This window comes from Polistes fuscatus, unplaced genomic scaffold (assembly GCF_010416935.1).
Source record: "Polistes fuscatus isolate 324 unplaced genomic scaffold, CU_Pfus_HIC Scaffold19, whole genome shotgun sequence".
NCBI classification, from domain to species: domain Eukaryota; kingdom Metazoa; phylum Arthropoda; class Insecta; order Hymenoptera; family Vespidae; genus Polistes; species Polistes fuscatus.
The window spans coordinates 1,707,090-1,734,395 of record NW_025113095.1 but is presented as its reverse complement, the minus strand read 5'-3'; the positions used below and the strand labels follow the sequence as shown (position 1 = coordinate 1,734,395).

General features: G+C 34.0%; 1 protein-coding gene across 16 annotated transcripts; it reads right to left on the bottom strand.

The window, feature by feature from the left end:
* Nucleotides 1–27,306, bottom strand: LOC122515800 (homeodomain-interacting protein kinase 2). Of its 16 annotated transcripts, none has more exons than XM_043633266.1 (19): nucleotides 25,159–27,306; nucleotides 22,145–22,786; nucleotides 11,579–11,926; nucleotides 8,562–8,960; nucleotides 8,373–8,465; nucleotides 8,048–8,266; nucleotides 7,601–7,973; nucleotides 7,288–7,505; nucleotides 6,844–7,167; nucleotides 6,500–6,742; nucleotides 6,195–6,332; nucleotides 5,942–6,106; nucleotides 5,399–5,826; nucleotides 4,872–4,988; nucleotides 4,054–4,329; nucleotides 3,806–3,971; nucleotides 3,328–3,551; nucleotides 2,320–2,640; nucleotides 1–1,340 (listed from the first exon to the last, which is right to left on the bottom strand). In XM_043633266.1, exons 3-19 carry the CDS (start codon nucleotides 11,921–11,923, stop codon nucleotides 1,142–1,144), a joined length of 4,248 nt encoding a protein of 1,415 aa, XP_043489201.1. In that variant the 5' UTR covers nucleotides 11,924–11,926; nucleotides 22,145–22,786; nucleotides 25,159–27,306; the 3' UTR covers nucleotides 1–1,141. The 16 variants fall into 16 exon arrangements, with proteins under 16 accessions (XP_043489201.1, XP_043489196.1, XP_043489203.1 ...); XM_043633261.1 differs by having other exon boundaries at nucleotides 6,195–6,341; nucleotides 25,159–27,305; XM_043633268.1 differs by having other exon boundaries at nucleotides 1–1,310; nucleotides 6,195–6,341; nucleotides 25,159–27,305.

Here is a 27,306-nt window from a genome sequence, read left to right as displayed (position 1 = left end):
TTTGAATACCCGATGATAACTTCTTTCCTTTTTTCTTTTTTGTGATAATTCATTTAAATTGTAGACGATACTTTTCCGCGGATTAAGTTCGATAATTAAACGAAACAATTTAAATAAATTTCGATACCCAGATAAATCGGTCTCCTCAAAATATTCACGAGTTTTTTTTTTCTTTCTTTCTTCCCCCTTATATTATATTTTTTCTATATTCCTGGAAACTTACGACAAACATAATGTGCACGTAAAGTTATATATATATATATATATATATAAATACATTGGCTAATGTCTTTATATATATAATATTACAAATCTTTATTAATTTTATAAGATTAACACAATAAATATATATATAGTAATAGTTTTAGGAAAGCGTGTAGAGTGATCTAAACGACACACGATTTCTAAAGTATCTTTTTAACAATTCCTTCTACACGAGTTATTATTATACGAATTGAAAAAGGACACATTATACATTTCATTTGCGATTAAAATAACAAAACATTAAAAAAGATTGATAAATAAAAAGTATCAAATCGCGAGATCTATTTTTTTATCAAACCTATTTTATTGTATACATCGTCTCTGTTGCAAAACTTAATTGTATTATACCATATACAATTAAGAAAATATAAAGGACAACGATGATCGAGGACGGATTGACGATTTCTTTTTCGGTATTATTAAAGACCGTCTCTTTCTAAGACCAAAGACTATGTATAATTTATCTCAAAATCTCTTTTCAAAAATTCCTAATGTGAATCGATTTTTTTTAATACACTTTCCATTGATACAAATATAGCAGACATTGAATTAGAATTTTTGATAAAGAGAAAGATAGAGAGACAAAGTATGTGAGTCTTTCAATAAGTATTTCAATGCAATGTAAGTCCTTTTTCATTACGCAGTAATTTCCCATTGTATCGAACATCGACAAATGAGAACAAAAAAAAGAAATATATATATATATATATATATAGAGAGAGAGAGAGAGAGAGAGAGAGACAGACAGGCAGATCGTAAGTTTCTCAGGAAATAGAAAAAGATAAGAAAAAAAATATAACAAACAAGTAAGGGGGCATAACGAGAGCATTTAAACTGCAACGGTCAGAGCACGTTAATGCACTTTAAAAATATGAATTTACTCCGTAAACCACAAACCAGACGGTTGATACTGGTGTTTGGCTGGTGAAAGCGGAGCCAATCCATAAACAGCAGTAGGTTGCATATGCGCTGGTAGTGGATGCGCTGCATGGCTTGCTAGTAATGGTCTGGCTGAACTGTGATGAGCTGGTGGTGGCAACGCACGACTAGAATCATATAACGTTAATGGAGACGAGCTGTAAAAAACGGGATAACATATGGTTAGAACATCTCCACAAATTTCTAAAAATAAGATTGCAAATATATATATATATGTATATGTATATGTTTATATAAATATAATTCTCTCTTAATATCTTTTATTAATATATAAATATATATATATGTAATATATTAATTATATAAATATAATTTCCTTAATATAATAAATGTATTTCCCTTAAGATATACCGCTGGCCCAGATTACACCTGCGTATCTTCAAATTTAGATTATCTATACATACGTAAACATATGTACGTGGAAAAGAAATGATTGTTTTTTTAATAAATGATATTTCGGATACGAATGTGCAAATGGGCGATCGACATATTGTTGTAATTAATTTATGTACAAGTATGATATCAAACAATTATTACGTTTTTATATAATATATATTTATTTATTCAACATTAATATTTTAGGATAGAATGAAAATATGAAAATCATCGAAATAAATGCATACTTGTACATAGATAAATATGAAAGATATGCAATGTGCAAACATGCAGTCTCTAATCAAGATACTCTACAAAAACACTAAACTATACAAAATGTAAGATACTCTTGATGCTATGTATATAAAAAGAAACAAATTATACGAATAAAAATAAATAAACAATTAATTAAAAAAAGAAAAAAAAAGAAGAAGAAGAAGAAGAATAAAAACGAAGTTTATTCTTTTATATGAGAAATCGATATATCGTTTTAACGATAATCCTTGCGAATTGGGAATCGAATAAATTATAATCTAGTAAAAACCTTTTTCAAGAGGAATATCTAATTACATTAAATAGGATATATTACGCATCACGTAAATATATAAAATATATAATAATGATTGAAATGTCGTCAATGATAAGAACATAACATCGACAAACATACCTTAACGGGACAGATACATTTAACATTAAATAAATACTAAAGACTATAAACGTAAAATAATAAATGGTACACACGTGCATGCATCAACTAGGTGTCTAGGTACCCACCCGGGTGTGAATCCCTGAAAGGTGGGCACTTGTTGCTGCTGGATAGCAGCAGGAGCCTGAGAAGGCGCAGCAGTAACATAAACAGGGGGTGGCACGGCATGTGCTCTTGAACGCACATGAGCGTACTCCTGGTAGAGAGGTTGTCCCAGATGCTGGGCACCCCCTATCACAGGTCCGCCCGTGGGGCTTCTGCCTCCACCACCACCCCCAGGGCTCAGATGGACTGGATGCCCATGGTGGCTGTGGGTATGACCCGGATGGGCTGCCGAGCCTACCACCTGGCTCTGCCTACAAAACCCAGAACAAAATCCATCCCTTCATTATGCAATTCACATGCTCCGCTTTTCTCTTTCCTAGCGATTTTTTTATTTTTATTTTTTATTAACTTTCCGCCAATAACTCTAACTGAAATATCTATTTATTTACCGATATATTAAATCATAACAGAAAATTCTGATGATGATGATGGTGGTGCATAGAAAATAATAGGAGGAAAAAACAATCAAATTTTTGTGAAGATTTCTTTCTAAACGCAAACGAAAAATAATCAAATAAAATTGAAATTGAAACAAATCAAAATCGAAGAAAATCGAGGGGGCCTGGAGGAAAAGAAAAAGAAATTCATGCCTTTTACTCATTATATAAATATCATCTAACGTACAACTTTTGAAAAACCATGCAAGTTTATACTTTCTTTTTCTTTTTTATTTTCTCTTGTTGTGTATGTTTCTTCTTTACTTAATTATAATCGTGTCGAAATTGTTCTCCATGGGAGAAAGAAGATACCATGCTTCAACACACACTTTTACAATGGAAATTAGCATGCCACTGGCAATAATAATCTTTACTCGAAAATATCACAAAATGCCTAAACTGTTGTTCTAAAAATGACATGCTCTTTTTCTTCAAAATGAATGCTATTCTCTAATACGATTCATGCAAGAAAAAATAAAACCATGACGTAGAACGACTCACCTATATTGATGTACAGGGTTTGCTACTGCCCACTTTTGATGATCTCTCGAATGAGCTGCTGGAGGTTGAACGTAATCGTGCTTATATTCAGCTCGTTTTCCAGACCAAGATACTCGTTTGTCTGTACCGGTCGTGTAAACGATGTGTTGCTCTTGTAGATGAGGATGAGCGCTACTTGTAGTCACATACTGCAATAAGTAGTCATTCATGTCATAGGCGTCATCCTAGAAAGACATTACCCAGAATAAAAATTACTAACTGAAGGGGGAGGGACAACAGAAAAGAAAATTTTACATCGTTCTCGTTTAATCCAATTTTTCTGTTGTCGAAAAATAATATAAAATTAAAGAAAAATATATTGTTGAAAGTTTGCTGTCAATAACAAAGCCAGAAATGAAATATCAAACTAAAAACTTTAACGATAAGAATAATGAAATAATACAGAAGGTTGAATGAAATGAAAGAAATATTATTTTACCTGATAGGTCGGTGGCTCTTTGCAAGCTGGCGCATGACAAGGATGTGGAGCGACATACTCAACGCCAGGTTCGGATTTAGTCGTAACGCTCACCATATTGCATTCGGATTGTACCTTAGCCAATAATCGCTTCTTTTGGGACTGAGAGGAATAGCCAGAACTACTGCTGAGTTAAGAATTTAATTATTAATATAACGAACAGAATACTTGGCACAAAATATGTAACATGTATTTAAAAAATCACCTACCTGCTAACGTGATGCTGTTGTTGAGGCTCGTGTTTGATGTGTTGCGTTGTAGTTTGTTGATGTTGCGGATGTTGCGGTACTTGTTGATACAAATGTGCATGAGCTCTGCCTGGACTACCTTCGCCATCGCTATCACCGACCGTAACACAGCTGATAACGTTTTTCCTTTGAGCTCTTTGAGAGGAGCTTTGCGATGTCGTATGAAAACTCGTATGGGCTTGCGTATTCGAATGAGCCTGTTGCATCGTTGGTACAACCCTTGGTGTAGATTGTGTACTGCAATTATATAAGATTTTTAGAATTTCCAAAAATTACAATCATAAATGTGCGACACAATGAAAATCGATGCTTTCGGATCGTTTATTAAGAACATTTTGTAAGTCGATTTAAAAAACAAAATCATAATTATGATATTTTACTTATAAGCAATGAAAATTATTATATCATAATAAACGATCTAATTGCGATATCGATAGCAAACGTGTCATGACATATTAAACGATTATTCCACAATCGCAAGCCTTTTTAATCACAATACTTTGAATGATCTACTTATGTTAACATTCTACTAAAAGCATACATACATAGAAAACTTATAGTTATAGTTACCTAGATTAATAACCGCAAAGAACAAAGCTTATATGTATATATGTATTATGTTTATGTACGATGAGTACTAATTTTCTTTTTAAGAAGAACTTCTAGATCTAATTTGCAGAAAAAAAAATAAAAAAAATGAAAAAAATAATAATAATACAGAAAAAAAATAAATATTTTATAGTTTATCTCTTATGCAATAGTTCAATGATTCGATGTACCTTCTGATGACATCCTCACGGACAGGGCGTCCATCGCCAGACAGGCGAGTTGCCAAATTTTGACAGGCTCCGCATTGACGATCTCCACAGCTGTCAATGATATCATGCATGACACTACTACAAATTAGCATATACAAGCATATATATAATATATGATCCACAAAAGAAGGTATTAATTTGCAGGATTACTAAGTTTATTGCTAATTAATTATCGGATAATATACGATGAACTTATTTCAATTTTTCTTTCCAAATTAAATGCCACTGAGCTTACAAAAAAAGAAAAAAAAAGAAATATACTATTTCTTACTGTACAAAGGAAAAAGAAAAAAAAAAGATAAAAATATATGCAAAAACATATCACAATTATCTATCTTATAATCATAACAGTAAATTATCACAAGTAAGCAATCTACTCTTCATTAAAGCAATAAATATAATAGCCTACTATTCTACTTTTAAACTTTTTATAAAATTTAAGAGCAAAGAAATCTATATGATCGAGGACAAATTATCTACAAACTTACCATTTTCCTGGTGATTCATCCTCGCTGTCGCTGATGGTGATAACAGAAACAGCCGGAGATGGGGTATCATATATGGTGATTGTTGGTTGCCGGACGGATGCAACTTGTTGATGTTCTACGTTGTGACTACTACTGTGTTTGCTGCTACTGTGATGATGGGATTGAATTGGTTGTAGCTGCCAATGTCCATTCGAAGGTGAATGTCGCCTCATACTGCTCGGTGGTGTACTCTCTTTCACTCTCTTTTTAACTGGACTCAATTGTTGAGTTTCTTTCTTATGTTCATGCCTGTGTTGGCTTTGTTGGGGTACAGTCACATGATGTTGATGATGTTTCGTGACGCTACGTTTGCCCCAACTTTGAGGAGGATGTTCGACGAGAGCACTAGCGTTATAAACCTCCGTGACAGGAAATACTGGCCGCTGATCCTTCCCCAAAACAAGGGTAATCAATTGGAACATTGCATTCGACAAGATGTATTCAAATAATTCATAAGAAAAAGATAATCATTCGTCGTTTAACGACAAAATCCAAATACCTTACCTGTAATATGGCAGAACTATCTACGATGAGCGGTCTTCCCCAATCTCCAGCGTCGCTTAACAACGGCTGTTGAATCGCTGCATGTTGAGGTGGTAATTGTTGCCAAGATGGTACAATTGCAGCCATTTGCCGACTTCCACCAGGCCATGATGTTTGTACGGCATTCTAGAAATGTATAATAATATGCATACATTGATATATATATAACACGATGCATTATTTTGAAGTAAATAAATATTTATTAAGATCTTACAGTGAGCAACATTTGTCGTCCAGTTTCCACCATAGATACAGGAACAGCCGCGTATTGTTGTTGCGCAGCTACCGCAGCTGCTGCAACAGCTTGCTGCGATATGATCGAGGGTTGGATTTGAAGTGGACCTTGTTGAGCCTGCGGTGGCTATAACCATTAGTTTATATTCAAATACAATAAAGCGTTTAATTATTTAAAATGTATCCCAGATGTATGAAATAAAAAAAAAAAAAAAAAAAAGAGAGAGAGAGAACAAAAATAAACAACGACGAAATAATATATTAAAACATAGATATTTCTATTACCTGAGCAACAACAACGTGTTTAGCTGGACTTGGCATCGTTTGATAGCCAGGAGGTGGACATAATATACCAGGTACTAATTGATGTGAAAAATCGTGAACCGCATTTCGGCCACTATTTGAACCACTAGAAGAACTGCTGTATTGTGTTGCCCGACGACTGCTATTACTATAGATTTGATACTGTAATTTTGGAAATGATAAATCGTATATTACATTTGGCCAAGGACTGCTGATGGTTTCGTACTGTAATAATTTCAAATAATAATTAATATGTTAAATTGGTCCAATAAATGAAAAAACAAAACATAATAAAAATGATTATTAAAAATGATATTAATACAAACCAGATTGTCATAGCCCGTTGGAGCAGTGCGATGTTCTCTAACTAAACGTTGCACTTGATTGGTCAGTTGATTGTTGAATGTAAGAGTAACTGCACTACCATTGGTCGTCGGTACAAAATTAGCTACTAAGGATGCGGGCGGGGGTGCTTGAGGAGCAGATGGTGCTGTATGGTGAGCAGGACTCGCTGTAAAATCGCCAGCTCTTCTGCAAACCTCCATCATTTGGACGGAAGCCTTGACACTGTTATAATGAGCATAATCGACCAAATGTGCCAGGGTTACGAAAGCGTGATTCAATGCCTCTCCGGGTGTTATTCGGCGCTCCTATATATATATACAAAATTCATTATATTAACAAAATTATTATTAAGAATGAAAATCAATTATTATTCGATAAATGTATTTCTTTATATGTTGGAAATATATTGATCTATTAGATATTACCACCTGGTCCATGGTGAGCATCCTCTTCAAGAGGTCAATGAACTCTTTCCTATCTGCCTTTTCAGGTAAAAGTTGACCACCATCTAAATCAGTTGGTACGTTAACTTGGCCAATATCATCGAGACAATTAAAAATATATTTTCTAGCTTCTTTTGATTTAATTCCGGTCTCCGCCTCGTGTTCCTCGGGTGTTTTTAAACGCCAAAATGGATGCGTACCTAAAATAAAATAATTCAACGATGAGAAACGTTAACAATAATCCCCCTTATAAGCGAACTCGTAAACCAATTTGTATTATATATTTCATACTAACTGTCCATGTCTCGATAAAAAAATTTCGTCGTTTTACTAGCATTATTTAACATATGTTCCGTCGGTAGGCCCTGTGTTTGACTGATGTATCGAATTTGATCGTATTCCGAGCTACCCGGATACAAGGGCCATCCCAAAAACAATTCTGCTACGACACATCCGAGCGACCACATGTCTATCGCTTCACAATAAGGAAGTCCAAGAATAATTTCTGGTGCACGATAGTATCGCGATTGTAAATAAGTATTGCAGACTGCCTTTGATACGTGAGATGCCGAACCAAAATCTATGACTTTAACTCGATATGGTTGACGCGTGGGATCCACTAACATGATGTTTTCTGGCTTAAGATCCGCATGTATAAGGCCCAATTGCTAAAAATAATCAATTTGATAATTATAGCATAATGATATCTGATTATAAAGAAAATAATGTTTAATAAACATACCTTGAGCTTTAATAATGCAGTTAAAACTTGTTGGAGTATCGGCCTGATAAATTTAAGAGGTAGCGGTGAGAATTTATTTTGCTTGAGAAAGTCATAAAGATTTTGTTCCAACATTTCGAACACCAAACAGGTGTGTGATTTATGCTGAAAGCATTCATAAGCGCGCACAAAGTTGAACTCATCCGCGTTTTCCTGACTTAGTCGTGACAGGATGGAGACCTAAGTGAGAAAGAGAAAGACAGTATATAAATTTAAGCATTATATAGTCGTAACAATATATATATAACGCATAAAATTAATTAAAAGAAAGAAACACAATGGATACCTCAATCTGCCCTTGGCGCGCATACGAGGGATGGTTTTTAAGAATTTTGATGGCTACTATTTCATTCGTTCCCTTTTTCCAACATTTTACAACCTGGAAAAAAAGTGAATGAGTCTCACCGAACTTTAAGGACACCTAACAATTAAAGAGTTTTTCATTCTCGTTAGAATAAAAAAGAGAAGAATTTACCTGGCCGAACGTGCCCCTGCCCAAAAATTCAAGAACTTCATACTGATTGGCCATAGAGTATAAAACTTCATGTTGGACCAAATGATAATCTCCATCCCCCTGAGGATTACTTCCACCCCCGCCACCGCCACCTCCACCACCAGCCCCGTTGGCCGCATTTGCAACTTGTTTGCTATGAGCTGTCATCCCTGCTTGCTTATGTTGCTGCTGTTGTTGCTGCTGTTGTTGTTGTTGTTGTTGCTGTTGTTGTTGTTGCTGCTGCTGCTGTTGTTGTTGCTGCAGCTGTTGTTGCTGTTGGGTATAATGCTGCGACACTATAGTACTACCCACTGCGTTCGTCGCGTTGGCGGAGTGGACTGCCAGGGCGTCACCATTACCCTCCCTCGACCAAGTTTTTCTCTGTAGGAGGAGGAATACACCTTATACAAAAATTTGTTAAAGTTAACAAATTATCTTTTAATTTTCGCGTTATATCTTTTTTTTATTTTGCAGCCTATTTCTTTCTATGGATAATGACAACGGTGATGATTGTTTAATGACGATGGAGAATGTGACGTTGACAAATGACGATGATAATATGACGATAACGATAATTCATGGGGTTTCAAAATAGAATTTCGCTTGGCTGATTTCTATTGAAATATTTCTTTATATATCTTGCTTGCCTTGTTGTCAACCATTAGCTCTAGATCTATCGGATACACTAACAAGATATTGGAGCCGATTATGGTCGTAAGACAGACGACATAATCTTGAGTATGTGACTCGAATCCGGATTACACACACACATATATATTAAAATGTATCGAAGGTAATCTACGTATCTGTTGGAAGGATCAATGTGTATTGTAACGTCAAAAATTGGTATAAATTTATTCATTTAGTTTGGTTTTTTGACAAAACGATCAACGTCAATGTTTTTGCAAGACGTATAGAATTTTGTTTGTAGAGATGTAACGCAAATAAACGTTTAAACTCGATAAAAATCGTGGAATCCAATAAGAATCGAAGAAAGGAATGAAAACAACATGTAGAAGAAGAAATGATACGGCAGGGGTGGGTAGGTTGTTGCAAGTGGGCGTTTCGACGTACGTGAAAGGCAGAAAAGCTGAGAGAGCATCGTGAAATATGAAATGGGGAAGCCTTGAAGGGAATCGATAGCTAACTACGCCACGCGGAAATGTTTTCTACGTCCTCGAGAGAATCAATTCTATTCTTGATCGCCATTGGGCTTCGGGCAACGATCTAAAATCTACATTATCGTTTTCTCAACCACCCTACACTTCTGGTACCTATCTTTCTAATCCCATAACCCACCCCCTACAAACCGACATAAAAAAAAAGGACAAGAAGAAGGAATTACAGGTCCTCATTTTTACGTATTGCAACATTTCAAATATATTAACAAATATTATTATCCATATTTTATAAGATAATAATCGTATAATACTGATATTAGAAATAATGAAATTTAACAAACGAGATTGTATCTTATCTACAAATTCGCAATATACGTAATACCTAATTTATAAATAGTAATAAGTTTACTGTAATCTCGGTGAGAAAGGGGGGAAAAATAAAAAGAAATAGAAAAGAAATTGCGAAAGAATTGAATTTTCTAAATAAAAAGAGAAAGAGAATAGAAACCGTTGGTTCGTTCATTGTACTCTCAAGAGTTCAGTCCTTCATGGAACATAGAATGAAATGCTCCGATGAACGAGAATGAAAGAACGCCTACGTATTCTTCTATACAGGGTGTAACAAACTATTTAACTATCGCGAGAAGTAATATCGGTCTTAAAAAGATCTCTAAATTAAATTTTATAACGATAAATCGTAAATCCAAAATATCGGATTGTTCTGAAAGTAATTTTCGTTAGGATTGCATTTACCGATACCTGATTCTACTCTGAAACCTTCAAATTACTTTCATAACAAGGTAACAATTGTTATTACCGATACTGCGTTGATCACAAGACAAGATTCATTTATTAATCGATATTTTAAATAGCATACAAAAATGTATCTTATCAGAAAATAACACAGCCATTCGATCATCGAGTTTGAAACCTTCGTATTCTCGATCAAAAGACTATTCCAAGGATAACGTGATCTATACCGAGTGGTACCAAGTACGTTAGAGAAAGGCCATCATTAAACAATGATTAAACGAGTTATATATACACAGACACACACACACATACAGATACACCTAGTCTTTATGGTGTAATGTGAGCTTTTTCTATTAATTATTATTATTATGAAATTGTTACAATCGAACTAGTAAAGCAATCGATGAGATGATACTGATTTGTTTTTAAAAATTAAAGCACGCTGGGTTAATAAAATTAGAGAGATCAGTATTAGAACAATTTTAATAAAATTATAACATCAGTAAATCAATAAAGAATTTCTATAAACAAAATAATTTATAATAATTTATATAAATTTATATATATTAAAATAACAAATTCAACAAGACGCGAGCCGTGTAAATCTTTTAAAAGTTCACGAGTATTCGATGTACAGGTACGAAAAGTGAAAGTATAATAATAAAATATATTTTGAATAAAGGAAAAACGATCTACGATATTCTACCAACGTCTTATACCTCTTATTATCTTCATGACATTTCCAGATATGATATTTCAACGATTCTTCCCAAATAATTTGAAGCATTTAGATATCTAAATTTTTCTTTTTTTTTGAAAAATAATTAGAAAGAATAAAACTTTGTATGCATCGATATCTGAGACAAAACAAAATTGAAATACGTTAGCATTTCTATAGATATCATTAAACAATTTGTTAATAGAGAAAGAGGGGGGGGTAGAGAGGGAGGGGGAGATTGAAATTTGTCCCATAAATATCCTATAAGTAATCATGATAAAAGTGACGATGATTCCCTCTATTTTGTGTTAGGAAATACTTGTGTTTATAAAACGTTAACGAATAAAATACAAGAGAGGGTTGTGCGGCAAAGTTTGGACATTAACGGAGATTGATATTAGACCAACCTTTTGACCACAGCGTTGATAAGTGTCTAGGAGCTTGATCGTCGAGGCTCGTACCAGGGTCTGCTGGTTCGGGCTACTCTTCTGCAGCGCATTATTGTTGTGCAGCGAGCTAAATGCGGTATTAGCACCGTTCACGGAATACCGCTGTGGCAGTCCGGTATTGTCCAATTGATAGTCACCGGTCGATTGGACCAACCCGTGCTGGATCACCGGCTGGCTCACGTTGTACTCCAACTTGCGTTTTTTGCTATGGTGGTGAACGGTGTTGTTACTGCTGCTGCTGCTGCTGCTGCTGCTGCCGTTGACGCTACTCGTCTGCTGTGTTTGGATGAACATGTCACACATTCCCTGCAACATCCCCACAAATTAAAATGACTCACCGGTTAATTACAATCGCTTTTTTTTCCACCTTATCTTCCTTCTCTCTCCTTTTTTTTTCATTCTTATTCTTATTCTTATTCTTATATTACCCCGAACAATAGGCCTGGTAATTTCTTTTGCTCATAATCGAGAAACCATGGTGGATCGAGTTCTCTCGATTGATTTTGACCCATTGTGATTTAATTTAATGGAAAAAATCAACGAAAGAAATAATTAATTATATTATTATAATTATTTTTCTCCACTATACACTCCCTATTGATAATCGCCTGATACTTCTGAGAAAAAAAATGGTTTTTAAAAGAACTCGAAAGAACGCGAAGGAGAAATATGCCTCCAACTGTCGATTCGAGTTGAAGTTAGAAAACTTACTCACAATTTAAAAACCGTAAGAATTTGTGTCCTGTGACCTGTTTAGGGAAAAAGCTAAAATTTCCAGAAATTGACCAATAGGAGCGCATTTACAATAATGCGTAGAGCTGACGTCGAAGTTAACGGAAGGGCTCGAGGCTAAGGGAACATATCGAGAAATCTTCTTAATGGATAATATTTTATTGAATATTTTTATTTAAATACGAAATATAAAACTAAGTAGACGATATTAAATGTCTTATTTTTTTTATTTTTCATCTTTTTCTTTCTCTCTCTCTCTCTCTCTCTCTTTTGTATAGCTTTAAGTATGCGGAAATGACGACAACGACGATAAAGACATGCTCAAAAAAGGGAAATGGAAGCGTTCTTCGAAGTTCCTTCAAATTCTTAACGACTTTCTTGATTTTTCTCGAATTGTTCGAATTCCTATCAAATGGAAAGTAAAATCGGTGCTTGCAATTCGAATTATATACCATCTTGTAAACCAACACCCGAGATTCGAGGATTTCAACTACTTTCTCTTTATTTTTATTCTTTTAATCACGCGTTTAACAATACAAAGGGTTCTTCAACCGAAGAAATTCCTAAATGGAATATCTTTTCTTTGATTGATTTGTTCCCTCTATCTTGAAATATGTTCATGATCCTTCTAAGAATTTGTTGGTTAGTTTATTCCGATATTCTATTAAATTCATTCTTTCTTAATATAAAAAGTAGAAACAAAGAAAAAAAAGCCATAAATTTTGTTCATTTAACGAAAGCTATGTATGACTTTGTAAAAATAATCGAAACGTCGAGGTTGGCCAAACGTGACACGAACTTGAACGATGAATTTGAGGATTTTCGTATGTTACGAGAGAACATGCGTTTATGAAAGTCTCTGTTTGGATTTTTTATTTTTTTTTTAATTTTCAATATGATAGGAAAAAAACGAGCTCGTAAATGGAAACACGCAGATCGATCGTTGTGTGTCTCTCTCTCTCTCTCTTTCTCTCTGTCATCTTTGTTTCTTTCTTTTTGTTGCATACACAAGATGAATATATCGTGTGTCCAGTATAACCAAAAATTCAATATTACCCAATACTGTCCAATACGCGTTTACTAAAACTTCCATTTCGTATTTTATTTTATATTTCAGTAAGTAACACTATATTTTTTATTTAACATTTCGATATTAATGATTATTGGTTAATTCAATATATTAATTTAACGCGTATATACACAATTATGCTATAACACAATTAATTAGTTTCATGCTGTATTAAAATACTTTTGAAAGAAACTATAAAATGTAATGGAAAAATTCGTGCTGCATAAAAGTAGTTAGAAATATTTATTAAGTCGGGTCGTGTCAGAGTTTTCATTTTAATATCATGTTTTCAGAATACCGTGTTATAAGAGAGTTGAGTACATTATATATACGTTCAACAAATTAAAAAATACTATAAAATAATGTATAACCAATCAACGACGCGTTATACTTTCAGGAAGTTCTAAAATACAAATTTAAAAATGCGTCCGATAGTGTCGAACTTTTATGGGATATTTATATTCCAGATGTTGGCATACCTGTAATCTAGGGTCCCTAGATATTAAACAAAAATTTAATTTACAATTATTATTTTTCTTATTAAAATTGTCCTTTACCGTTCATAGGATAACGCGTTATTTTAATTAATGCCTCGCGAAAAATATGTTAGATAAATGTGGCATGTGTCGTAAATAGGAACAAGATATTTCTTTTATTCGATGACTATACTTCGATAGGTCGACCAATTTTGCTCGTTTGTAAGTTAAAACTTCAAAAGATCCGTAGTAATTATTATATACTTTTTAATTACAATTAATACTTTATTATATATTTTAATTACATTACGAGTATTATATCTTCCAAGCATTAGAATAACATCATGATCGCCATTTTTACGGAAGTAAAACTCTTGAAAAAAAAAAACAGAGGGCGCCAGAGGGCGCTAGAGGGACAGAAAACATGGCGATCATTTCTATCGATAAAAATCGAACGATTGAACCAATGTGCGCGTTTCTATAGAATATTTTGACGAAGCGAGAGTTAGAACGAATGAAAATAAATTCGAAGGGAAGTAGTCATCGTGTTGTCGTTGTTGTTTGGATGAAACGTAACTGTAACTATCTTGGTACCGTAAATCGCTCATTACAGTACCAAGCAAGTACTATTTCTGACAAACGGCACTATAATTAGAGCATGTCGTGTAAGATAAATAAAAATAGAAAAAGAAAAATATAACTGAAAGAAAATTAAGCTTAGATTAATGTACATTTAAATAAATATGAATATTATAAAAATAATATTTTATAAAAAGAAAAAATACGAAGTGTATAAAAGTATGCAGAGTTTTGAAATGAAATTTTCGCAAGAAATAAATGAATTGTTTAACGAATATTTAAAAAAAAGAAAATATATATGTATATATATATATATATATATATATAAGTGCACAATTAAAAGTAAATGTAAGATTAAGATGTTATGCAAAATCGGGTAAACATGGCGCGATACTTTGGACGCGACTAAATAATGAGAAGAATGCCATTTCTTCGGTGGCAACAACAACGTCGACGATGAAGACAACAAGGACGAGCGTGCCATATAAAAATTATTAAAATACATGTACCGCATATGCACACCTATATAAATAATACAATATCAAATATTTTCTCTCTTAATGTATTTGAATATTCCATTTAAATAGGAAACTCTTGCTAATTGGAAAAAGAAAAACAGATAATTAACAAACACATTTCTGTTCTTTTTCTTTTATAATTAAATTATTAAATAATATAATTACCCGATCGTATATTGGTAACAGAGCTATTAATTAAAATAAAATTGTATCGAAAAGTAAAACGAAATAAAAATATTATCAATATATAATATATATCAGATAAATTATACGATACGTACGAGTTTGTCCAAAGAAATATGAATTAAATAAAAGTAATAATAATGATAACGACCAAAAAAACAACAACAATAATAAGAATAGTAATAAAGAGACGACGATGCCTAGATTAAGAATAAATTTTTTATGTTCGTTACATGTGTATATATATACATAAGCACACGCACGCGCACTCATATACACGCACGCGCGCGCATACACGCACGCGCGTATGCACATGTATACATAAAAGTTTCCCGTTATCATCGTGTACGATGTGTTTTCACCAATAAGAATGTTACATTGTAACAAACACAAATATCCTATTCGTGTATTCTCGTTATCCCATCCCAATCGCATAATTAAACGATCATACAAACGATTGACGTTACTTCTCGATCTATTTTATTAATTATTCGGTTAGTATAAATCCCGTTATACTTTTCTTTATTTTCTCTCTATTCATTTTTCATAGGCAAGTTTGATTTTACTTACATACGAGTCGAATACGCCTCCTTTGAACTTTCCCGCCGCCGGATTTCCAACGAATAAAAGAAAAAATCACACACCGAGAAAAAATGATCACGTTACTGATATATTTCTACTAAACTATAGCTTTAGTTTTCCTATTTTTAATTGACTCACACGATTACGAAATAGTTTAGATTAATTTAATTAGCAATCAGTGCGTGTGTTGTCCCCCAGTCGTTTGCGTAATTTTGCGAACAAGTTATAACGCGTTTCGTAGTTTTCTTCTGTTTTTAAATTTAATATCGAGAGATATCGATATACATATTTGCGCTAATCGTTTAATCAATTAGTATACTCGCTATCGAAACGAAAAACTCGAAAACTAATTTCAATCTCTTGAAATTAACCGGGGTAAATTCCGAAAAAGAAAAAACAAAAGAAAAAATCACGCGAATTATTGTGGTGGCAAAGAAAGAAAGAAATAAAGAAATCTGAATCATTATGAAATAAAATTTAATGGAAATGGAACGAGAAAAAATTCATGTTTTTTTTTTTGCAAAGGTAGGAGAGAAAGAGAGAGAGAGAGAGAATTGTCGATGAGTCACGAGTTCGAGTGCACGCGAAAGGAATAACGAAAGTCGTTTTTATCTCTCTCTCTTTCTCTCTTTAGTTTTGCTACTGCCGTTACTGGCTTCGTGTGTCGGCGGTTATAGCTATACTCGAGAATATAAATGGGGGATATAATGTATTGTACGATGAGTCAGTACCGATCAATGAGTAAATCAGGAAAGCCACCAAGTGTTAGGACCCACGTGCAAAACTTTTCTTTTCTTACCTTTCTAAAGAAAAAGAAAATAAAAAGAAAATAAATAAAAAGGAAAAAGAAAAAAAATAAAGAGGGAAAGCCAGATCTACATTGACCATAAGATAATAAACCTGACAGAGGGTTGAAGAGGTCAGGGATGAACCCGCGAAAATGAATTTTTGTTTTGTTTTTTTTTTCAATCGTAAATTCGTTGAACTTTCCCAATGCAATTGGGTATAATAAACAATAAGAAAATCAAAGAGAGTATTTTTGATCATCATTGAGGCCTGGGGGGAGGGAAATAAAATTATGCGCCGTTATGAGAACGAAGGACAACGTTTTAATTATTTTACGAAATTTCGATTTTAAAAGATGCACCAACCACCACGTTTGGAATAAACAAGACGATGCTAAAATAAAGTCATTATTTGTCTAAAGGATACTATTATTATATTTGCGAACAACCTGACATTATAATATTTGTAAATGCTATGTAAATCGATGCATCAGAAAATTCATCATGATCTACGCGAAGTTAACGAAGGTTTCTAACTTTGGTCTTTTATGAATCATGGCATACTACGTACCCAAATGCAATTTACTTCTCTAATGTCTAATAAACAAGTTCGTAGAAACTTTCATTGAAATAAAATAAAAATATATTTTCCAAATATATAATATCGCTAATAGAACAAATTTAATTACAACGAAATCAGTGTCCGATATGTGAATCGGAAAGATACAAAATAAAGTATCCTCCTATAATCACGGTTACATTAGCGGTCCTAAAAAAAAAAAAAAAAAAAAAAAAAGAAAATAAAAGATAAAAGTTAAATATCCGATCTCATAAATTAAAGGAAGCTTTCTTGAAAGCAACAATAGTACCAAAAGCAGCAGAAGCAGCAGAAGCAGCATTATACCCTAAACATACACACACACATATAAATATATGCAGTGGTAGTAATACTAACACACATATGAACGATATCTCGATCATAAATGTCGGACTATTAAGAACCGTCGCTCGTATTTATAACTCACAATCTCTCGGCACACAAAAGTTCGCCGACGAATTGGATGATCGCGTTTGTAGGCTTCATTCCTGTCTTCTTATATATACAAGAAACTCAGGATGAGGGTGAAGGGGGGAGGAGTTCGAGGATGAGGGACACGACGACGACGACGACACATAAAACTGCATTACAATCGAACAAACTACTACTACACTCTTATATATCTTTACTGTATATATATATATATAAATGCATTGATAATTGCACTTCGTATTGGAGTTCATTAAGTACGGTACAACGCGTCTCCGATAATTTCCAAGAAGAGAAAGACAAGGAAAAGAAAAAAAGAAAAAAAGATAAGGGGATGAAAGAAGGAGGGTGTAAGAAGAGAAGGGCAAAACGAGGGGTTGAGAACGATCGAGTACGAACGAAGGGAACTAAAGGAAAATAAGAAGAAGAAGAAGAAGAAAAAAAAAGGATTACCGTTACATAGATGAATTTCTTGGGGAAAATGTGTTATTAATTGGAACTTAATGAGTTCGTCGATAACTGCTAATAACGATGACGATGACGATGATGACGATGATAACGATAATGATTCAATGACGTCGCGTATATATGTATATCAATCTGAAAATCAATATTGTGTGACTACATATTGTATGCATACGCGTATACACATAACACCGCGTTGTTCACCATTGCACTTTCGTTTTATATTGTTTTCTTAATATTATATGATTTTTATATTGCGATTAAGAGATTCAATTGATAATGTTATCGATGAAGAAAAAAAAAGAAATTAATTTTCTACTATACAGAGTGTTCATTCAAAATGTGTATATATATATATATATATACATTATTATATTTATCTTTTTTAAAATTTATCTTCAACGCGATTAAAATAAAATTATTAGATATTAGTGATATTTAATAACTGTGTTGAAATATTTGATTTCTTTATTATTTTTTTTTTTTTCTAATTTCTTTCGATTTTGTTAATTGCGTAACGTATTATCGTTTGATGAATTTTTTTTAAGTACAACGAACAAATCTCATTGCATGACGAATCGACGAAAGTGTACAACAGAGACAATCGCAACGCTATTAAAGTAGATAAGTATATACATACATGTATAGATAGATAGATAGATACACGTACACATGCGTGTATGTATATCAGTGATTCGTATAGTTTCGTAGATTCGCATTTGCGCGATCGACAGAAATAGCTTGTCGCGTTTCTAACCGAGCAAGTAACCTCCTCCTTCTTCACCCCACCCACTTGCCCTCCCCTCACCCCCAAATATAACTGGACGTTCTCGGATTTGTGCTCACGAAAACAGAACTGTTATCGTCTTCGTAGTATTCATCGTAGTTTCTATTCCTAATTTCTATTAGACGCTTTTCATCTAACGAATACGGCAAATAAAACAACCAAAATTACAAAATATTCAACGATTTTCATACTCTATTATAGACGTAATAGGACATTTAATATATCCTTGTAGTATCACGTTTTGATGTCATGGCGTCTCGTACCGGCGGCACGTGGAAAGTTTCGCTCGTGTGTTCCTCATTGATTTTCGACGAAGAAACATCCCACGCAAAAAGTGTCTACGAAATTTTACTTAGAAAACTATCCGGGGAAGGGGGAAAATCGTTAAACCTTATTATCATACGCTAATTCTTAAGAAAAAATATTCATTCCTTTTTTTTCCTACGCTATATTTAAATCTAAATTATTTTCGTTTCACTTTAGAAATTCTCAATCTTTCTTTTTTTTTTTTTTTGTTCCAATCAACTGTACGATCTACGAAATCATTCCTAATTTATTTTCTTTTTTTAGCTGATCAATTAATCGATCATTGATTTATTTAGCCGGAGAATAAATATTCTGCTAGTCGAATATAAAAGTTTATGAATATTTACGAAATGTAAAAAGAAATTGTGTGTCAAAACAATATAGAGAATAATAAGAGAGAGGGAAAAATCGAATGGAACAAGAGAAAAAAATATGTGAAGGATAGATAGACTTAGAAATATATGCAAAATATTCTTCTTTCTACAGGTATTTCTCAGCAGGGTTCTCGCTAGAAAGGCCAAACATAAGAAGAAGAAGAAGAAGAAGAAGAAGAAGAAGAAGGCCACGAAGAAATCTTAGGAAAGAAATATAAGAAAAATAAACAAAACATTAAAAGTATTATCCTTTTTTCGATCTCTGTTCATTTTGATTTACGAATTATCCCACTATAATACTCTGACAGACACCTTTTGTTAATATCTTGTTTTTATTTGTTCCGTATAGCAGTACTAAAAAAATATTGTTACGATGAAAACCCGCATTCCTAAGAATTATAAAACTACAAATCCCAAGGAGAATTCTTTTAAAGGGTTTTCTAATCCTTTAAAAGCTTTTATTATCCGTACCAGGAAATGTTCAAAATAACAAATGTATCCTTTAGAAACTAATATTGTAAAGAATCTTTTACCGATCATACCGATAAAGAACTATCCAAACATGTTTAAAGAAGTGATATTTTAAATGTTCAAGGACATGTTTAAATCTTGGATATTTTTGTAAATAACAAAAATTACGAAACTTGAAAACTATTGGTCCACCATCTACGTTGTTTCGTTCGTTGTTTTCCGTTTGAAAATACAAATACAAAAAAAAAGAAATAATAAAAAAAAAAACAAAAAATTATAAAAATAATATTAGAAAGACATATTTTTTTTTTTTTTTTCAATACAAATCAATAGGATCTCGACGAATAATGTTGATCTTACGATCGTATTAACCTTCTTACTGGCTTCTCTCGCTATAAAAGCAAGCAGTGGTTTCCTTTCGCCTCGTTGCAATTACTTTCGAATATAAAGGACGATTTCTCTCTCCGTCCGTCTTTCTTTGACTTTATTGCAACGCGTTTCTCTCTCTCTCTCTCTCTCTCTTTTTGTTCCAGTTTCTTAGAAAAAGAAAAGCAACATGTCTCGACTACCCAATAAAATAACAAATTCCCAAATTTATGATTGTCATGCATGCCTATTCCTTTTCCCTTGCTATATTGGACCATTTAATCTGTTAATGAAATCGCGTGATTAGAAAGGAATAAGGACAACAAAAAATGGATTATTAAATTAGTCGATAGGAAATACCCAAATAATTGAAAGATTTGAATTTATTTCGCAATCTAACCCCAAGTAATTATTCCTCGTCATAGATACGACACGATAAGTCCTTCTTCACCTGCTGGATAAACAAGATAAACGTTAATCTTCAAAGCCGTAGACGAATTCAAATTTATCTCTGACACTTTTTGTAAATTAAGAGAGAGAGAGAGATTGAGAGATTGAGAGTGAGAAAAAAAAAGAAGAACGAAAATAATAATTAATTCTCTTTTGTCATAATCATTTCTTCCCCTACTCGTAAATAAGAAAAAGAAAAACAATTTACTCTACTCGTTTGACGAAGTTGCAGCATATGGTGTTTCTAACAAAAATAACAAATAAAATAATATTCTAATTAATATTTTAATCGTCTCACTCTGGAATCTAATTAATTCGCACATGTGTTTTAGTCGATTATTGAAATTTTTTTTAACGCAACTTAGAAAATTTATATACGCCTCTGTTTCTTTCTCCTTCTTTTTCTTTTTTTTTTCTTTTGGACAAATTCGCATGACTAAAATATTACGCGAACGAAATTACATAAACGAGAGGACGAAATATACGAGAGCAAGGATCTTACGTGAAATTTATATCCTCGTAACAACGATCAACGAATACATTATATAGCAGGCCATCGAATAATGTGATTGCTATATGGACTACGTAAGTAGTTGACTTGATAAAGTTCTATTTCGTCATAGTTTTCTATCTCTATTATTCTATCGCTCTTTACATTCAAATTTTAATCGTCTTATTGACGATTACATTTTAATATATTATCATCCAAATATATAAATTAAAATTTATTCTACATATTATTTTTGTCCTTGAACAAGAAAAAAACTCGACAAAATAAATAAATGAGAAAGCTTTGAAAATGATGTTTCTAATGATTTACATGCTTATCCAATGCCGAGTGAATAATTGTTACAATTAGCGTACTCGAAAACAAGCCACCGAATTTCCATTTTGGGTTTTTATTTTATGCAATCATTTGAGCAAAGAAAATGAAACGTTTCTAGAAAGAAAAAGTATAACGAAATACGAACGCCGGCAAAAAGGATCATCCCAGGTTGTTCACCTATTTTGAAATGTTGCAATGAATATATCTACGGTGAGAATATTAATCTAAACGAACCGAAGTTTCGATTTGATCATTCAATTGAAATTAATTTCACGCGTCTAACATTTACGAAAGTTTACGACCGAGAGAACTAGAATATCATTTGGCAATTCTTAACTTAACAGCAAACTAAATATTTCTAATAATAAATAAATGTATAACACGCAAGTTCGTATAAACGTTCTAACATCTACAGAAATAACCAAGCAAAATCTACGATAAATAATTGCGCAGATAAGAATTGCGTTGAAAAAAAAAAAGGGAACCTTGAAATTCGTTTTCTCTCCAAGTAGAAATTTATTCACTAACCTGTTATCTCTGAATAGACACTTGAGTTCCTCAAGAAAATTCTTTCGCATCCGTCTCTAACGCTATCCTCGTCTACGAAAAGTAGCATTCGTTCGTCCAATAAAATCGTAAGGATGCATATCGTATTTTCCAATCACGATCACGATTCTTCGAAGTTGAGGAGCAAGAAGAAAGATCCTCGAAGGTGAATACAGATAACGAAGAGGTGTACTGTCCTCGACGAATTCATCGATGATGATTATGATGAATATAATGATGATAATGATGATAATGATGATAATGATGATGACGATGACGACGATGACGATGACCAAGTTGACGGTGGCGATGACGATGACGATGTTGGTAGGTTAAAGACGTTGTAAGTTATATTTTGCTTTAATCTTCGTTAAACTCTCTTTTCCGTGAGAAAGTTCACATGTACGATGGACAATGACGACAATGACGACGACAATGACGACAATGACGACGACGATGACGACATGTACGGTCAGTCACGATCAGAAAACTTTCCTGCGTCTCTCCTTTCCCATTCCGAGAGTACGACGACCACGAGGACGAAAAGAAGACGAATACTACACAGAATTTACTCGTGACAAGCATCTCACCCACTCTCTCTCTCTCTTGGCCTTCCTTCGGATCCTTAAAGAAGAAAAAAGCAAACTGGAGGCATTGAAGATGCGTATCCATCGGAAAGTAGAAAGAAAGAAAGATGGGAGAAAATAAGAAGGGGAAAAAAAAAAGGGAAGGAGAAGAATAAGAAAAAGAAAAGCAAAATTTCTAAGAAATCGTTCGAATAAGCAAAAGATTTGGGAAATTGATTTATTTTCTTCAATGGTTGACCTACCAGTGGTTTTTCTATGCAACGAAACATATGCCCGATAATGGATATAACGTTTCGTAGGATTTTCAAATAAAACTTCACGCTAACCAAGGGTAACTTAAAAACGGCGCACAATATGGGATTCTACGGGAAAAGGGAACAAAAAGATTAAGAGAATATTATTTTTATGCACAATGAGTTTCATCGTAGAAAAGAAAATGACAGAACGAAAAAACGGAAGATAGATGCATAATAAAATCCCCTTTTTTGTTGTTATTCCACGAAAACATGGAAAGTTTTTCGTCCGGGAAAACCTTTAAAAACACAACTCAAATATTTTCCAATAAGTTTCTAACTTTTCTCTCTCTCTCTTTCTCTCTTTTTTTTTTTTTGACATATTATATATAAATTTAATAGTAGAATACGTGACGCGTAAAACGTTCGAGTTCTCCACGTATCTTATAATATATATATATATACACACACAAATAACCCAGAAAGACAGGAACAACGCATACGTAGCTTCGATCTCATCGTCGTACTTTCGATGGAAATTTCCGGCTGCCAGAGACAGTGTTTGAGCACTCTGCACGAGTTTCGTTCCTCTCCATCTATCTATCTATATAACTATATCTATATAGTTAGATATATAGATATAAATATATATATATTACACACATCGGCGAAATCGACGAATTCTAGGATCCCAGGCTCTGTCTAGCCTCATCTCTCTCCACCTAAGTCGGCCCACCCCCTCCTGCTGAATCTAACTATCTCATTTATTTATTCTCAGAAATTTTTCTTACAAATTCAACATGTTCCTTTAACTTCAACATTAAATATACATTAGCTATTGTTTATTTAATAAGTATTTCTCTGCCTAACTTGCTCATTTTTAATCTATCTATATTTTATTCGTCTCTCATGCTAATTAATTCAACGTGTGTTCTTGAATTTCTATGACTATCTTTATTTAACTAACACATTTCTATATGAATTCAAAATGTTTTTTTAAACACATCGAGGCTAAGAAATTATTACCAGTATTCATTTATATTTAATGGTTAACGAATGCAATTTGTTTTCTTTGAATTTGTATTTAAAATATTAAATATCGATCTGACATATATATATATATATATTTTAATCTACTTTATTTATTTTTCTTATTTCTCATGGAAACTAATGCAATGTGTGTTTTATTTTTTACTTTTTTGTAGAATTTGTATCTAATCATAAGATATTAATATCAAATCGTTAGTATCTACAATCTTTTATCTACAATTCTATCTTTCCCTTTCTTTTCTCTTTCACCCACGTCATCGTTCGTTCGTATGTTGGATCTGTCGGTGTGTTGTCTACGTAGATACTTTTTGCCATGTAATCGAGAGAGATTATACTGCTGGGATTCGATCGGCGGAACGGAGCCTGGCACGAGTAAAAGTGTGTGGCCACGACGACGACGACGACGACGACGACGACGCCGATGACGACGACGACGACGACGACGACGAACGGGAACACGCGACACACACCAAAATGTTGCCTGGAATGACAATGTAAAAGAGAGAGAAAGAGAGACTACGACGACGACGTATAACATACTGTATTATTACATCTTAAGAAACCGTTCGTTCTTCTTTCGTTCGTTGCAAAGTCGAGGCACGAGGTAGTCACGTACGTCATCGAGAAAAAGAAAGAAAGATATATATAGAGAGAGAGAAAGAATCCTTTTGCGACTTGTTTACGTTTTACTAATACACACATATATAGAGAAAGAGAGACATATTACCGGCGTATATCAAAGAGAGACAGAAAGAGAAAGAGAGATAGAAAGAGAAAGAGAGATATATATATATTAAAGATAGAGAAAGAGAAAGAAAAAAGAGAAAGATCGTCCCGAATTTTTTAACGAGAGTACTGTTTTTCCTGGAGTGACGTTTAGAGAAACCGCGAGAGAGAGAGAGAGAGAGAGAGAGAGAGAAAGAGGTTAGGTTCTTTCTATGGCCTCTATCACAAGAAATAAAGATAGATAGATAAATAGGAGAAGAATAAAACAAAGAGAGAAGGGGGTGGAAGGTAGGGGGTAACCGGGAAATGATAAAACGAAGAGAAAGGGTTAGGAAACAAATAAATACAGGTAGAAAAAGATATTTAAAAAGAGGATTAAATAAAAGAAAAAGAGACTTACCTATCTGCTTTTGGCCAGGGTCTCTCGTTCAGGGACGGGCCCGAGGTTCTTGTAGCCGCATGTTCCGTTTATTCCCGGCTCCTCGTTTTTCCCGTTCCGGTTTCTCTTTGGGTTCTCGTTAGCGACACACAGCCATCTTGCGTACCGCCTGGTGGCCTGGCTCGGTCGCCTTCGGTGCGGTGGCCCCAGAGCGTGCGATAGAACGACGAACAAACGAGACAGAGAGAGAGAGAGAGAGAGAGGAGACGGGGAGAAGAGAGAGAGAGAGACAGCAGACAGACAGAGAGAGAGAGAAAGAGAGGAAAAGAGAGAGAGAGAGAGAGAGGACAACGGGTGGATGTGGCTGTCTGCGGTGAGAGAGGAGGAAGAAGAGGAGATAGGCACTGTATCAGTGTATTAGTGTGCTGGTGAGGAATATTATCTCTCTCTTTTTAACCAAAGACAGTGTAGAGACGCGGAACACAAGTAACGCGCCTGCCCGGCTGCCCCTATACGTGATACTCCAAAAGAGAGAGAGAGAGAGATGGTTGACGCGACACACAACGAAGAGTACGTGTCCAAGACTTTTCTGACGCACGCTTCGCCGCCACACGCAATAACAGCACACGGAACACAACACCACTAGCCTTCTTCTTCTTTTCCTCCTCCTAAAACTTCTGCTACTGCTGCTGCTGTTGCTGTTGTTACGGATGTAATATTGGTTAACTGCTTTCCTCCTTGATTTTTCTCTTTCTGACAGCGCGACTCAATGCCACGTACGATAAACAACGCACACCGACATATCCCCCTAACTATTATTATTTCCACTGCTATTAAAATGTTAGTAGAATAGCATTGGAACTGCCAACGTTATGCTTGCTGCACCACACAGTTCCTCTTATTCTTATTTTATTCTTCTTCTTCTCTGTGTCACCGACCACTACCAACACGTTCTTCCTCTTCTTCCTCTTCTTCTTTTTCCTCCTCCTCGTCCCTGTTATTAGTCTGTTTCTCTCTCTCGTCTTCGTTTTCTTCTTCTTCTTCTTCTTCCTCCTCCTCGACCGCCACCGTCGTCTCCACCTCTTCTCTCGTCCTCAAACTTTTCGCCACTTTCTCGAACAACACTTTACCCCGTTCTTCTCACGTTCATAATACCAACTCCTAACCTCTCTTTTCGAGAATAAGTTTTCTACTACAGAGTTAGACGAGACGATTTCTCCTTCTTAATACACATACGCGTACATTATACACACGCAGCCGCACACGCTATCGTCCTTATTAATTTATTAACATTTGTTCGAGTCGTAACTAACCAATATCCAAAATGATTCTATTTCTGTAGGTAATGATTCGACATAAACCATACCTCGTTGCTTTACGTTTTTCTTTCCACTTTTGTAAGCGGCATACGTTTCGCTTATTTATTCAATTTCATTTGATTATTACCGATATCGTTTTTCTTCTTGCTGTACGTTAGTTACAATTATCGTTGTTTATTCAATCAATTCTTATCCTCCTTCTTTCTTTCTTCTTTCCTTCCTTCTTTCCTTCTCATTCTTCTTTTCTTCCCTTCGTTTTCTTACCACTCGCGAACGCGATGCTAACCGGGAGATCGCTCGGCGTAGACTGGCGAGTATTGCGCGACATTCGGCAGCCTTCGTTAACGTTCGCTGTTAATCGGTTCTGCAAACCGTCTGCGTGCTCACCACTTATCAATTTATCAGGTACGTATCTATCGCAAATGTCCCTGATATTCGTACTTTTTTATTTTCTTTTGTTTACGTTTTTTCATTTTTCTTTTTTTTTTATTCCTTAAGATCAAATAGAAACTTAATTATGCGAAAGAAAAAGGACGATTTTAGCGTCGAGACGTCCTGCTAAGCTTTATCTTTTTCTTTGTAAAGCTTATTGTTAGTAAATGAGGAGGATCTATAGACGTAGATAAATCATTCACACTTGGGAACGTCTTTAAAATTGGATCACTCTATTGTGCTGTTGCTTCCAAAATTCTCTTAAAATTGAATAAATAAGATTTTATTTCAGTTAATTAAAAAGAATGTTGTTAATGTCGATCGTCTATCAGTTTGTTCATTCGGTTATCGTTCGGTTATCGTTCGATATGCGTCACCGATCGACGACAAGGTAATTTCACTCTGGCTTCGTTTGCTT